The sequence below is a fragment of the Aspergillus vadensis genome (assembly GCF_003184925.1).
Source record: "Aspergillus vadensis CBS 113365 unplaced genomic scaffold BO88scaffold_20, whole genome shotgun sequence".
Lineage (NCBI taxonomy): Eukaryota > Fungi > Ascomycota > Eurotiomycetes > Eurotiales > Aspergillaceae > Aspergillus > Aspergillus vadensis.
Window position 1 is genome coordinate 714,071 of NW_020292058.1, and position 12,969 is coordinate 727,039.

The following is a 12,969-nucleotide window of genomic DNA, read 5'->3' on the forward strand; positions in this document are numbered from 1 at the left end:
CGGTGTCGACACCAGGGTCTCTCTGGTCGAGCTTGCGCTTGGGGGCATCAGCTGCGTCGGTTTCGCTTTCGACCTGGGGCGACTTGTACTTCATCTTGGCGAGAAGCTACTAAAATGTGAACGTGATGGAATTGGCGTATATCACAATGAGAATTATTTATTTTATGGTGCAATTGAGTTGAGATACCGTGAGTTGTTGTAGTAGAAAGTTTTGATTGATTAGTTGTCTGGGGTAGATAGTAAATGGGCTTCTCCGCGGCTATGGCGTCATGATGAATTCAGACGCTATGCCCGTCATTTATGGCTGAATTGAAACAGTTCTTGCATGTAACGTACCAGTAACCAGAGCGAAAAAACTATGCTTCTTAAAGTTAACGTGCTAAACTTTATAGTTTGCCCCAAGATAAAATGCTATGTCTGAGTCTACAGCTTCGCTTTATCCTTTCGGCGCAACGTTTCCTGGACCAGCTTCACAGCATCCTCCGCACATCCAAATGAAGCTTGATACCCAAAGCCACCATGGCCATAGTTATGCACAACAGACACACCGTCGACCTTCTCCGCTTCAATACGCGGCCCGCCCTCACGGAGGGGGCGCAATCCAACGCCATGTCTGATGATATCCAGACCTTCGATGCCCTGTCCCTTCTCGACCAGCTCCGGGCATAGAGCGATTGCCCGCTTCATGATCCGGACAGCCAAATTGGGATCAGGCAGCGGATCCCACTGGTTCTTTTGATACGAACCTCCAATGACAGTTCCACCACCCGCTGCACGGGTCATCATGTAAACAACCTCATCCTCGCCATCGTCGGTGCCAGAAATAGACACCATCTTACCAGGGTCATTACGCACGACGACAATCTGACCGCGTGCAGGGTAGAGCTTGTCATCGAGTACACCGCCCAACTTCTTCGACGAGAGTCCGGTGCAATTGACAACCACATCGGCCTTTTGGCCGGTGTGGTGGCCCTTTGCTGCGTCTGCTACGTGCTTGAGAACGGCCCGTTTGAAAACGACGCCGTTTTTCCGGCACTGGCCCACTAGCCAAGGCAGGTAGACAGCGGTGTTGATGCACACTGATGTGAATTTGGATGCGTTGTCAATGCCGGGGGCTAGCTGGTCGGCGGGGATATCTTGGAACTTGATGAGGTCAGGAAAGTGGTCGATGAGGGAGAGTATGGGTGTACGCACGTCAGGAACAACTTCCATATACCACGGGTCTTTTTGCACCAGTTCGGAGAACCATTCTCCTGTTGCTGATCCCTGATCCTTTGTACGATTATAAACAATAGTTTCTGATGGGATATGATTAGTAGAAGTCGTCAATGAGAGCTTGGAGCGTACCTTGGAAGTGAATGCCCGCTTCGGGGTGGTTCTTCGTGAGCTCCCTCAGGGTGGGCCAGGTGTTTCGTTCCCATCTCTCATGGTCGCTTCCGGCCTTGCCCACACTTTGAGAGAAGTTCTTGCATTAGTCTTCGATACGGGTAGTGAGATGCACAGCTGAGGGCCTACCCTTGGAGGACATACGGAAGATAGTTGGCACCAGCCCAGGGAGAAGTATACTCGATGTCATAATCACCAGGCATGTGCTTGGCCAGAACAGTAATGCTGTTAGAGGCATCTTGGGACAGCAGATATGCGGTGGTGAGACCGGAGACACCAGCCCTGATGATTCTCGAAATCAGCATACGCTGGTGACATGTGAGCTTGCGGGGAAGTAGTTCTTACCCCAGGATTACAATGCGGTTGTTAGCCATCTTGCGTTCGGCAATGGATTAGAGATTCTTGGAAAGATGGTTCGTAAAAGACTCCAATGGCATAGACAGGCTTATAAGCAAGCACTCAGACATGAAGATAGAGAGATAGGAATAGGCATGAGTCAAGCCAAGGGGAGGGGATGTTGAGACACGATCCCCGTCAGTCAAATTAGTTATCGGAGGCCGATCCCGCCATTCTGATAAGACTTCGACTCCTCTTTTTCTGTCTTTTGCTCGGACCTCATTCGGCGATTACAGGTAAGGTACGGGCGGCTTCCGGTAACCACTAATGTATAATTGGTGTATATACGGTACAAAGTACCTAACGGAACGCGTCCCGACCGCGGCTTACCATACGGACCGGTCGACACACCCTTGCCCGGCGGTAAGTATAGGTCAGGATTTAGGACCCTGAATGAATTGTGACTTAGTGGGTATGAGAAGAAAGATGGATGATGATGTGCAGAAAGGCTGATCTGCCAACTTTGTTCAGGCCACTTCATCAGGTATGCCTGCATGTGCCGGAGAGATGTACCAGCAAAGCGCCAGGATCTGTCTGGCCTGACCGCTCCCGAACGAACAGATCCATTGTAAGCGCCGAGGCGACGGAGGGGAAGGTCTTTCGTCATCGGTGACAACCTCATACCCCCATTGCAGCCAATCACAGCAAACGTATTAGCTCACCGCCTCGTCCTCGGTAAGGAACGGGGCTGTAAGAGGGTAAGTTTTTCCTGGTAAGGTAAGTTAAGTAAGTTGATTCTGTAAGTAAACGGGGTTCCTCCGCACTCTCCGTCCGAACAAGAAAAGTCTCGCCTGTCTCTCTCGCGTGTAGATCGTGTGTTGCTTTTCTCTCCCTCTTCCCCCCCCCATTTATTCACTCTCTCCCCATTCTACTGCTCCAGAACACTCGGCTGTTCTTCTTTGACTATTGTGTGGCTCCCCACTTTTCCTATTGTCCCGCCTCTATTCTCCTCTGCTCGACGAGGCTCTTCTGTGTTCCCCTTGCGCCAAATGAGGGCCGTTCGTCGGGCAGGGCTATACATCAACCATGGCGGACGCTCCAAATGGTGGCAGAATCGTGCCTATAGTCACGACTGCCCGTCAACACTACTCCAGCTCTCCGACAGATGAAGCCATGGCCAAAACATCTTCACAGACGTCTCAAAAGGCCAAGATGCCTCGCAATGCACGCAACAAGACTGCAGAGGCGGAAACTCTGGAGATTCCTTGCCTCAATGCGCTAGGGCTCTATGCTCTCCCCACTGAGGGTGATGGTAACGTGCTCCCTGCCATTGGGCATCTAGCTTCAATTTAGACCTCAATTGGGTTAAAGAAGCATGCTCTCCAATCTATCTAACTCTGCATCGTAGGCAACTGCCTTTACTACGCGCTGTCGGATCAGACTTATGGGGATTTCACGCACGCCGACGAAATCCGTGATCGTCTTGCAGACCACATATCCGCCAACAAAGACTACTTCATGAGCTTCATAGCCGCAGCCGGTGGGGAGCGTCGAGCCCCTCGACGAGCTGCGGCTGCAGCCGCCCGACAATCTTATTGTTCCTCTTCGTCCGCTAGCCCGGCGCCTCCTTCAGCCAAGGATAAAGAGCGGAGCTTTGACTCCAAGGTGGCAGAGTCCCGGAAGAAGGGCGTATGGGGAGGAGCAGAGGAAATCCAAGCTTTCTGTCAGGCCTTCAAGAAGGACGTTCGCGTCTATACCATGTACGGCATTCAGAATTTCCGTGACGTTCACGCCCCTGAAGGAGAGGAACGCGACATCATTCATATCGCATTCCACGTAAGATACATTGCTATGATATCACTGTACAGTTGTCTAACGAGTTTAGGATTTTCACCATTACTCCTCTGTGCGGCATAACGATGGGCCTCGCACCGGTCTGCCTTGTATTCCCACAGTCGGTAAAGAGCAGGAAGCAGAGGCGTCAGCTGCTGAACCCACAGTTGTCGACATGGCTACCCCCTGGAAGATCTCTGCAATCCAAGAGGGTCTGGGGGGTAAGTATGATCAAGGCGCTATAGTAGAAATGCTACAGCAGTGCCGCGGCAATATTGACCGGGCGTTTATGAATCTCCTCGGCGAGGATAGCAATACGTCTCTGGCAGACGCGCCCTCGTCTAAGGCCATCATGAAGTCCCGCCTGCAAGCATCCTCGAGATCCTCTTCGCCTTTCAGCGTCGGCAGCAAACGTTCAGCAGATGAGAGTGACGCTGATGACAACCCTCAGCCAGCTGTCCGACGTACCCGGACTCGTGAGAGTAAAAGGCGCATTCTCCCTGATGTCATGGTCGGGATTGAATTTAGAGATGATCAAAATGATCTGGTCTCGTTGCGGTTGCGAGTCAGCCCAGACACTGTCGTTCCCAAGCCTGCCGTTCAGCCAAGCACCGAGCAGGCTGAGGCCAGCTCTTTCGAGTCTGCAACGGATAGTCCCAGTTTTTTGCCGCAGGACAGGAAGCTCAGAATCCGGTCAAAAACTGTTTCAAGTGAAACTTCTAGCATTCCGAACGAGTCCAGCGATGAGCGAAAGCCACCCCGACGAAGCCAGCGGATTTCCAGGACTCGTCCGGCCCCTAGAAGTGCTTGAAATTGCAACTCGCATCTCCCTTACTCTCATCTACACCTTATGAGAACATCAATTTCGATTCACCACAATTTCCTCAACGCATACGACATAACGACTCATCCTTCACCTTCGCTTTATTGCTTTCCTGATCATTGCATTACGAGCGCGTTGGGTGTTGATCATACTTTCCCGCTTTACCATTAGAGCATCTGTCGACATTCACATTTCTCTTCATTCCATACCACCGGCGACTTGGAGCACTTACGACCCAAACCATTTTCATCCCGCATATTTTCACCATCTTCAAAGACATAGTCAATGACGACTTTTTGACTTGACTTACACGCGAAGCACACGACACACATACCATCTACATCTTCATGAGGCGTTATTGGACGGTTGCACATTGCATAAATCCCGTGAGATTTCTAACTTGCATACATGCATTGGGTCGGTGCACCTTTCGGAAAAGTTACCTTCTCATCCATTGATTTGGCCTGGCGGTCTTCTGGAGAATACTTTCGTATTCGGATGATTCTGCTGGTTATACTGCTGCACGGATTACAATGTCTTTGATAGAAGGAATATTTGTCAGCCAAACACACTATCTTGCTTGATAATACCGGCTATTGCAGAATAGACTGGTAGAAGTCCATTATTTCTTATTCCTGGACTGTTCTGTGGCTAGTTAGCTATTCTACTAGCGACTATGATTGAGCCGATGAGACTCAGTTGCCACGAAAATAAAGGCACAATACTCGACCATAGCACATTGTTCCACCTCTAGTACATAGGCTTGTAGACAGTATCCAGTGTACCTCTTAAGCCAATATACCGAAATATACCAACATCATGAAAGATACATAGTAACCTAAATAGCAATACCAAACAAGCCCAGTGCCCATCAGCCAAAACTCCTTAAATACTACGTCAGACATTATCATCTGCATACTCACACAAGAAAAAACAAATCCAAGCATCTCCCTCTCTGACTAAACATCAAGCAAACAAGATGCAACGCAATCGTCAACAAACGCTACCCAACACAACAAGGTCCCTTAGCCATACAGCCCATACTATACTAGACTATACCTACATCTGAAGCCCAAACGAACCCAACTCACCATACATAATGACAGACAGTCAATCAGGCACCAAAATCCCCACCCCCTCTCCTTTCCCGAAACATGCACGCACACACACACACAACACCTACGTAGTAACGTCTTCTCCAATGACCTTCCCTATCGAATGTTCACAGCTATCAATTACACATAATAATCAAAACTACCCCTCCTCCTCCTCATCCTCCTTCATCCTCTCCTGCACGATCCCCACTTCACTCTCCACCAGGTAGCCATATACTAACTAACTATTACGTAGTACTTTAGTGTGTAGATGGCGGACCAATAACCAGCTACTTATAACAAACCCAACAATCTTCCATGTCACCTGAAGCTTGGATTATATAGCATATTATAGAGGTACTACTCTATCAATTCCTCGATGGTCTAACGGTCATGATTTCCGCTTGTCAATCCCAGTTTGGGAACAAGCGCGGGAGACCTGGGTTCGACTCCCAGTCGGGGAGATTCTTTTGTTTTTCTCCTCTTCCTTTTCATTTTTTTTAAGGGGAGATTGAATGTTGGTTAGGTTTAGTATGTATGTATAGAGTTTTACTTTTGGTTGGTAGTTACTTGTGGGTATTTGATATGATATGTAGGAGGTTGGTTTATGATTATATTTTATTGAGAAGGGTAGAAAAATATTATGTTGAGCGTAGTTGATGGTATTAGGAACCATGGGATGGGAGGCTGGTGGTTTTTAATGAATGCTTAGGAGTATTCATTAGGAGAGATCTGCATTCTGTCGCTCATTGTATGATTAATGTATGTATAGGATAACTAGTAGATACTGTCTATATGTACATGACGGAAATGACGCCAGAGTGGGTTCTTCAATTCGCTAGTGTGTGGATGTCAAGAAATAAAATAAAGAGAGAGACATGTAGTCTGTTTGCTGAGTGAGGACATTGTGGTACGATATGATCGTTTGACGGGCGTGAAGTCGTGAAGAGATGTGTGTATATTCGTGTTGCCTGCTGGTCCATGCTATGGCCTTCTGGTCAACCCCTTTTAATCTGTTTCGTGGGGGAGGGCGGCCCTGCTCTTTTGCAGCCGGATGTCTCCAGAGGCCGCGTGCAGGCTCACTTCATTCTGTGTGCATATCTGGCGCACACGTGTATCTGATGGAGGACCTATCCTCCGAGGTTTCGCGTATCCCTCTTCTGGGTGAGAGCTAGGCATCTGGCTCAGAGCAGTGTGAGTTGAATATTCTAATCTCATTTTCATCCTGTGGCCATTGAGCTCCGGGCCACCGAGCTTCGAGTAATGGCTGTATCTGGTCGCAGGCGAACACCAGGTGAATAGCAAAGGTTGTAGAGTTCATCCACATAACTGCTGGTAGCCAAGTCACCAGCAACAACGGTGGCGTGCGAAGCATGTTTGGAAGAATCCAGTGATCGCGTAGATAGCTTAGCGACGTCCACCTTGACCTCCTTGCGGACCATGATATCGCCCAACTGCGAGAGCTCCGTCAGCGTTTCCTGCGAGAGATCCCCATGGGCGGGATCTATATGCTTGCGTGGCCAGAGTTTCAGAACAGAACGGATGGAAGGTGTGATGTCGGCTTCCGTGGCGGAGCTACTGCGCGCATTTGAATAGTACAGTTCCCTGCCTAGTTCTTTTGCAAAGCCGTCGCCTCCGATATTCGTGTCGTTGAGTTGCTGCTGTGCGCGGAAGAGGCGTAGAGGCATGAAGGTAAAGTCTGGGTTTGAGACTTGAGTATCTAGGTTTCCAACAGCGCAGAACGGTAGTAGAATAGAGTTTGACGCATCAGAATCAGATAAAGCCCGGCAAGGGGCGATAAGAGGTCTGGCGGAGAACTTCGAGGCCATGTTGATATCGGGAGGAAGTGCGCTTTCTAGCGATGTCATTGCATGGATCAGTTGCTCGCGGAAGTCATCGATCTCCTTGTTTGACTGGGCCGCTTCGGATTTCAGCCAAGACAAGCAGGTCGATATGGTCCATCCTTCCATGTGTGAGATCAAATCGAGGTGCTGAATGTTAATCCGTTTGATCGGTAGTGTTGATGAAGGCAATGGGTTACCGGTTCCCTTCGCTGTTAGTACCTCAAAGTGGTCGGAAATAGTAGGGCGCATAACAAAGGAAACGAGGTGGACGCCCGGCTCGTAATTGCGGCCTCCGGTCGCGTAATCTCGCATGTCTTTAAGATGCTCGCCCAACACAGGCAGCGGAATGTGCATCCGGCTCGACAAAGCTGATGTGACGTTCTCAATCGTGGTGAAACGGAAACCTGCGGCGGCCAGTCGATTCGCTTCCTGCTTGTCCAGATGACGAACTGTGAAAAGCATCTGTCCCTTGCTATTGTTTAACCGAGAGTATCCCATTGCCCGAGAGAAGCGCGAGGTCGGAGCAGTCGTAATTAGCACATCATCGTATAGCTTTCCGAGCGCCGGCAGAGGCTGTCGAACCTCATCGGCGAGATCCTGAGCGGTAACGCAAAAGTGTCGCTTGAAGAGCTCGTCGAAATCGTTCTGTAGCTCATTTTCCTGATCCAGGGCCTCGCCCTTGGCAAGAAAATGCTCCGTGGCCTCCTTGTCTGTCTCGATCCGACTTCTCATGAAAGGCACAACATCCTTGACAAGATTCCAGTGTCTACTCGCTCGGTACGCCCAAAGGAAAGCGGGATGGCTTCGGGTAAGATCGTCATCGTTGAACGTCTATAGGGGTTGGGAAACTCCTGCATCAGCACAAGTCGGAAGTGGACTAGGTTGTGAACATACTTTGCCAACATAACGATCAACAATCTTCCGGCTAGGAAGCAACGCGTGAGGAGTGACCATGATTCGTCCGGACTGGTCAAAGAAGGCACAAGTCAAGACGAGCTGTCGAGCTTGTATGTTCAGTCTTCTCCGGTTTCCACCAGCAACTACGGCACACGCCGTCAGGACTCCGCAAGCAGCGCAGGCCTGTAATCCGTTAGCATCCGCCATTTCGGTACCTCCTGGAATCCAACCTACCAAAACAGAACTGATAATGACAACTTGGCTCCGCGAAAGCTGACCATTATGCTTCATGGTTGTGTCATGATTGTAGTAGTATGTGCCGACTGCAGCAGTCCAATGCATGCCAGAGACAGCAAGAGCAAGGACACAGCCGCAAATACCACGTCGCCACCAACTATCTGTCCAAGTGGCCCTCCACCGAAAGAAGACCGTCAACGCAACAGTACTAGCAAACACCGCAATGATGGTGGCACCGATGATGTTTGCAAGACGGTAGCTACAGCGGTAGTTGCTGATACCGAGCTGGCCGATATAATGCATACCACATACTGCACCACCTGTAAGTATACCACCCGTCAGGATTCGGACATAACCGGCTTTCTCGCTGGCTCCTATGCTGTAGAAGGCAACGAGCAAGACGACAACCGGGAGCACGAAAGATACGCCCGTAAACGTCATGCTATAAATGATCTGAAGTTGCGCATCCCCGTTTCCTAGAACAATGGCACGGTTTCCAATGTAATGCATACACCAGATACCGACACCGCCCATTGTTATGGAGGAGGTGAGAAGTAGATACCTATATATACGGTTAGATGGATGCTTGTTGTTATCAGGCAGTGGGGATAGCGTACCAGTTGTACAGACCAGACCTCGACGTCCGTCGGTGCAGAAGCTCCAGAGTGGTTGTACATCCCATCACACTGACTACGTAAGCCAGAAAGATGAACCCTCCCATGTAAGACACATGGACATTGTCCCCGTGGGGAGCCCTGTCCGTGAGCAACATTCTCGGCGTGAGAAGCTTGTTAAAACCAGATATTACCCGCAAGACATCGGCATGGAGAAGATGATAGAAGAACCCTCACTGCATCTGCGAACATACAACACTGGGGAAGTTACACAACAGCAGCAACGGGGCGTTGCATGAGGGGGGCAAGAACAGAGTAAGCCTGACAGGAGCAGGCTTAATTAGTACCATGCGGGAATTCTTTTTAATATAACAATGGCATTCAGCTTCCAGGAGCTCCACGCGGCTGGCCCGTACTACGTACTAGCCACGATTCTCCAGGTACCAGATTGACGGACCGTAATGCAATCAAGGACGTTAATTTATCGAGCAGACTAAAATGTGTTATGTCCGAGTGGGAACCGCTTATTGCCCTTCGGTGGCCGCAGACCCTTCATTTTTCACGTTGGCGGTACGCGTCCAATTTGTGGACGAGGGCCCCAGAATGAGGGTCTGGCGCTCTTCCAGCGTTTACATTGGGCAATGTAAATTGTAATATCCAGTCTCCTTCCAAGATGTATCAGAGTCTGCTCCGTGTCTGATTGGATCAGAACCATCGATCGAGGTTGCACCCAGGAACCATGGGGCATTGAGTTTACCGGATCGGTTCCAGACTTGCAGCCTAGGTCGGCGAGTCAGAAACATGACTGAAGGGCCGAAGGCTATGATCAGATTAGTCCAGGAAACTAAAATTCTTCCCATCTGTCAAAGTCGGTTATTACTTGTCGACCAGATGGGTCTACTTTTGTGGTTCTCGGCGGATAAGGACCGCTAAAGCCAACCCTGGCGGACAAGGGCCAAGAAGGTTCAGCTGCGCCGCCTGGCTGAACCTTCGCTCTTCTCCGAAGATAAACATGCTTTGCACAATAGGTGAGCCACGCAGGACAATTTCATAGCTCAGGAAAGACTATTAGGGAAATTGAAAGATTATTACGTATCAGGATACCAAGCGTCTAAACTTCCCCTAATGGCGAGAAGACCGTCAGCACGTCCTCTGGAACTCCGTCGGCTAAACCTCCTCGTGCCACTAATACGTCACGAGTCCTCAACTTAGGTAGCAACTATCCAGAGGGGGGGCGCCATGTTGTACCGTCAGTAGATGAAACTCAAGGCGGAACCAGACAATCAGAACCGAGCACCATGATTGATGGTAGACTCCGAGTTGAGATTTTCGACGGGATCAAAAGAACAGATTTTCGCCAACTGCCAGCATCCACGCGGTTGACAAAGACCCTGAGTGGTCAGTGGACGCAGCGGCGGGCTTAGCTCGGGGCACGTCCATTGGGAATCATGCGATTCACAGGCGTGGGTAAGACAATCAATCAATCTCTCGCAGTGGAACTGAGAAGGGCGAGCTGGAACCCAACGGATGGGACCAAATGGAGACAAGAGACCATCGGTAGGACGTTTTGAAACCTGAGTCTTGGACCGTTGGATAAGCTGAACGTGGCCGAGTGGGAAGGAAGAGAGGGGAGGATCCAGGCGGAGGGTCGGAGATGCACTCCCGTTGGACCATCACACGCTCACTAGGCCTGTTCGGGGTTAGGCCGCTGCCCGTGACTCAGATCGTGGGTTCAATCTCTCGATTGGCCAGTCCCGATCTGGCTAGCTGGCCGAGCATGATTCCGCTAGTCCGTTTGTAGTCAACCACCCACACACGCTGAGAGATCCTCTTCTGTAAAATCTGTAAGCGATGCCATCTCGTCTCTGGCACTCAAATCAATATATGCAAGTCGGGCCGAGGAGGAAACTGGGAAGTGTCAAACTCTAAAGGATGTATTTCCTTATTTTTGTGACCAGAATCCTTGGTAGGATACTATAAAGTTAAACAGACGGAGTGCCCAACCCTTTCAGGTCAACAATGATGCTAGATACTACTTAGTTTTAGTCCAGGCTGAACTCTAATAGAGTCAGTGGAAGTAGTAGGTAGGGTACTTTTGCCTCCGTGGAAATAGTAACAAATCAATATGGATCCAGCTTGCGAGCGTCTTATCCCGTCAGCAGCAGCAATAGCAGCAAGAGAACGCAACAACCAATTGATTGTTCGCCAAATCCTTCCGGTAAACCCCTGCCGGATATTCCCCCCTACTAACCTTACTGCGTAAGCGTCAGAACTCAATGGTCGATTCGCCCCTTGTGTTGACTATCTACATAGTATACATCAGGATGAATTTCTGTTCTCAAGTATTCCACCGCAAATTTTTCCTTATAACCGAGCCAGAAATCAAAAGCCCGCTTAAGTTTGGATTTCACGGGAAGTAAATTATCCTCCCGAACGACCCGCGAAAAAAAAAACAAAAGAGAGAACCAAACAATCAAGTGATTGATAACCATGGAAGGGAATGTTTCCAATTCCATAACCATTCCATAGAAACAGCCCTGACCCACTGTAAGCCATATCAACACACAGTAGCACAAGCATGAGCTTGCAGCAGCCAGCCAAATCAATGAATTCGTCACCCTTTTCCGGCTTGTTGCTGACAGCACTGGCGTTGCCGCCCAAGTGATCGGATCCTTTCACTCCTCCATCGCATTTGTAGACCTACTATTGAGGTATCCAGGAAGATCCTCCATCCTTCTACAGCCCCCAAGAATCATAACCCAGGATGCGGAAACAGCCCCAGACCACATACATACATCCTTTTCTCTCCGCGATCAACACACGCTTCGATCATGCAATCCTGCGTATTCCGGAGTACCTCGGCCTCACTCCTATGCGGTACAGCCGAGCTGCAGCTGGGCTAGCCAAGTCCATGAGTAGATTAATTCATATGACAGCCAATATCACCTAATTAATTTATTGGGCACGTGCGTCACTGAAGCTCTTTTCTGTTGCATAATAGGGTGTAGCCGCGGTAGGTATTCCGCAGTTTCAGGGGATGAACAATAGAGTAGAAGGGGGGAAGCACAACAGTACAGCACCGCATAACCCAGGACAGGGTAGTGAAGATGAATTCATTAGGGAAGTGGCTGTGCGCACAGTGCAGGTGTAGCTGAATGATGGAGCCGTGAGCCGTGTTGAGGTGGTACTCTGGCCCACTCCTCTGGGAATCCTTTGGTGTGCCGAAAGATGTCCGCACTCGGACGGGGCTAATGCGGTAGTTAAGCCTGATAAGGTAGATGAAGTAGCAAACTTTGAAGAGTTTTGGTAGGGAGTGTTTCTGATAGGAAAGGACGTGGGATGACAATATTTTCGGCGTAGATGAGGAAATCGATATGTAGTATTTCCGTAGACCACACCCACTTGTGACATCTGCACGTGTTAATTGCCTTGTCAATGCGTCTAGCCGGTACCTTGCATGAACTTTTCTCCGCATTGACTATTTGCAGCCTTGGATAAGCTTCTGATATATCTCAAACGATCGCTATATTATAACATCTGTGTAATATATGTGGTACCCCCAATCGATAATAATAATATGGTTCTTGGATCCAGACTTGACCAAATGCTTGGGAGACCTGCAACTGACTCGAAGACCCAGTTTTGTTCAGACCGCTTCGTTGGCAATGATTAATCGGGGAGGCCAGCTTCAATGCCAGCTGTCTTATCTAATCGGGATTTCATTCCACTGCATTGTACCTACTGAGGGGTAGAGCCTAAACTGTACTTGTTGGTCAAGTGTCAAATCTTTCACAGCAACTAACCAAGCCCTTCCTGTGCTCAATCGGGAGCTGCTCAGTAGCCGATGACAGTGGAGTCATCTCACTCCAAGTATTGCGTGGACGTAGAGCCTTCTTGGGGGGGGG

At 49.5% G+C, this 12,969-nt stretch overlaps 4 protein-coding genes and 1 non-coding gene across 5 annotated transcripts; 3 read left to right on the forward strand and 2 right to left on the reverse strand.

Moving 5' to 3' along the window:
* Nucleotides 1-342: 342 nt before the first annotated feature.
* Nucleotides 343-1,760, reverse strand: BO88DRAFT_489831 (FAD-dependent oxidoreductase; the record flags this gene model as incomplete). The annotated part of the gene is made up of 5 exons (XM_025712735.1): nt 343-1,143; nt 1,195-1,298; nt 1,348-1,451; nt 1,516-1,668; nt 1,732-1,760. The coding sequence occupies 5 exons, from the start codon at nt 1,758-1,760 to the stop codon at nt 424-426; spliced, it is 1,110 nt and encodes a 369-aa protein (XP_025560516.1). The 3' UTR covers nt 343-423.
* A 1,048-nt stretch (nt 1,761-2,808) lies between these two features.
* On the forward strand, nt 2,809-4,366 carry BO88DRAFT_417555 (OTU domain-containing protein; the record flags this gene model as incomplete). Its single annotated transcript, XM_025708307.1, has 3 exons — nt 2,809-3,034; nt 3,131-3,558; nt 3,608-4,366. 3 exons carry the CDS (start codon nt 2,809-2,811, stop codon nt 4,364-4,366), a joined length of 1,413 nt encoding a protein of 470 aa, XP_025560517.1.
* Nucleotides 4,367-5,845: 1,479 nt separating this feature from the next.
* BO88DRAFT_t212 lies at nt 5,846-5,936 on the forward strand. The gene has a single exon. It is a non-coding gene; the product is annotated as a tRNA-Asp (tRNA).
* A 304-nt stretch (nt 5,937-6,240) lies between these two features.
* BO88DRAFT_489833 (MHYT domain signaling protein) lies at nt 6,241-9,517 on the reverse strand. The gene is made up of 4 exons (XM_025712736.1): nt 9,068-9,517; nt 8,448-9,012; nt 8,211-8,396; nt 6,241-8,147 (listed from the first exon to the last, which is right to left on the reverse strand). Exons 1-4 carry the CDS (start codon nt 9,220-9,222, stop codon nt 6,693-6,695), a joined length of 2,361 nt encoding a protein of 786 aa, XP_025560518.1. The 5' UTR covers nt 9,223-9,517; the 3' UTR covers nt 6,241-6,692.
* On the forward strand, nt 9,439-10,893 carry BO88DRAFT_445504 (uncharacterized protein; the record flags this gene model as incomplete). The annotated part of the gene is made up of 9 exons (XM_025710214.1): nt 9,439-9,504; nt 9,579-9,601; nt 9,774-9,828; nt 9,900-10,092; nt 10,173-10,256; nt 10,277-10,313; nt 10,415-10,531; nt 10,644-10,711; nt 10,788-10,893. 9 exons carry the CDS (start codon nt 9,439-9,441, stop codon nt 10,829-10,831), a joined length of 687 nt encoding a protein of 228 aa, XP_025560519.1. The 3' UTR covers nt 10,832-10,893.
* Nucleotides 10,894-12,969: the final 2,076 nt, after the last annotated feature.

What these genes read in the sequence shown, in the direction of transcription:
- BO88DRAFT_489833 (XM_025712736.1), bottom strand. Translation starts at nt 9,222, where the DNA reads ATGTTGCTCACGGACAGGGCTCCCCACGGGGACAATGTCCATGTGTCT. An exon ending in TCATTATCAGTTCTGTTTTG is followed by an intron (nt 8,397 to 8,447) that starts GTAGGTTGGATT and finishes AACGGATTACAG; the next exon opens with GCCTGCGCTGCTTGCGGAGT. An exon ending in TTGATCGTTATGTTGGCAAA is followed by an intron (nt 8,148 to 8,210) that starts GTATGTTCACAA and finishes CAACCCCTATAG; the next exon opens with ACGTTCAACGATGACGATCT.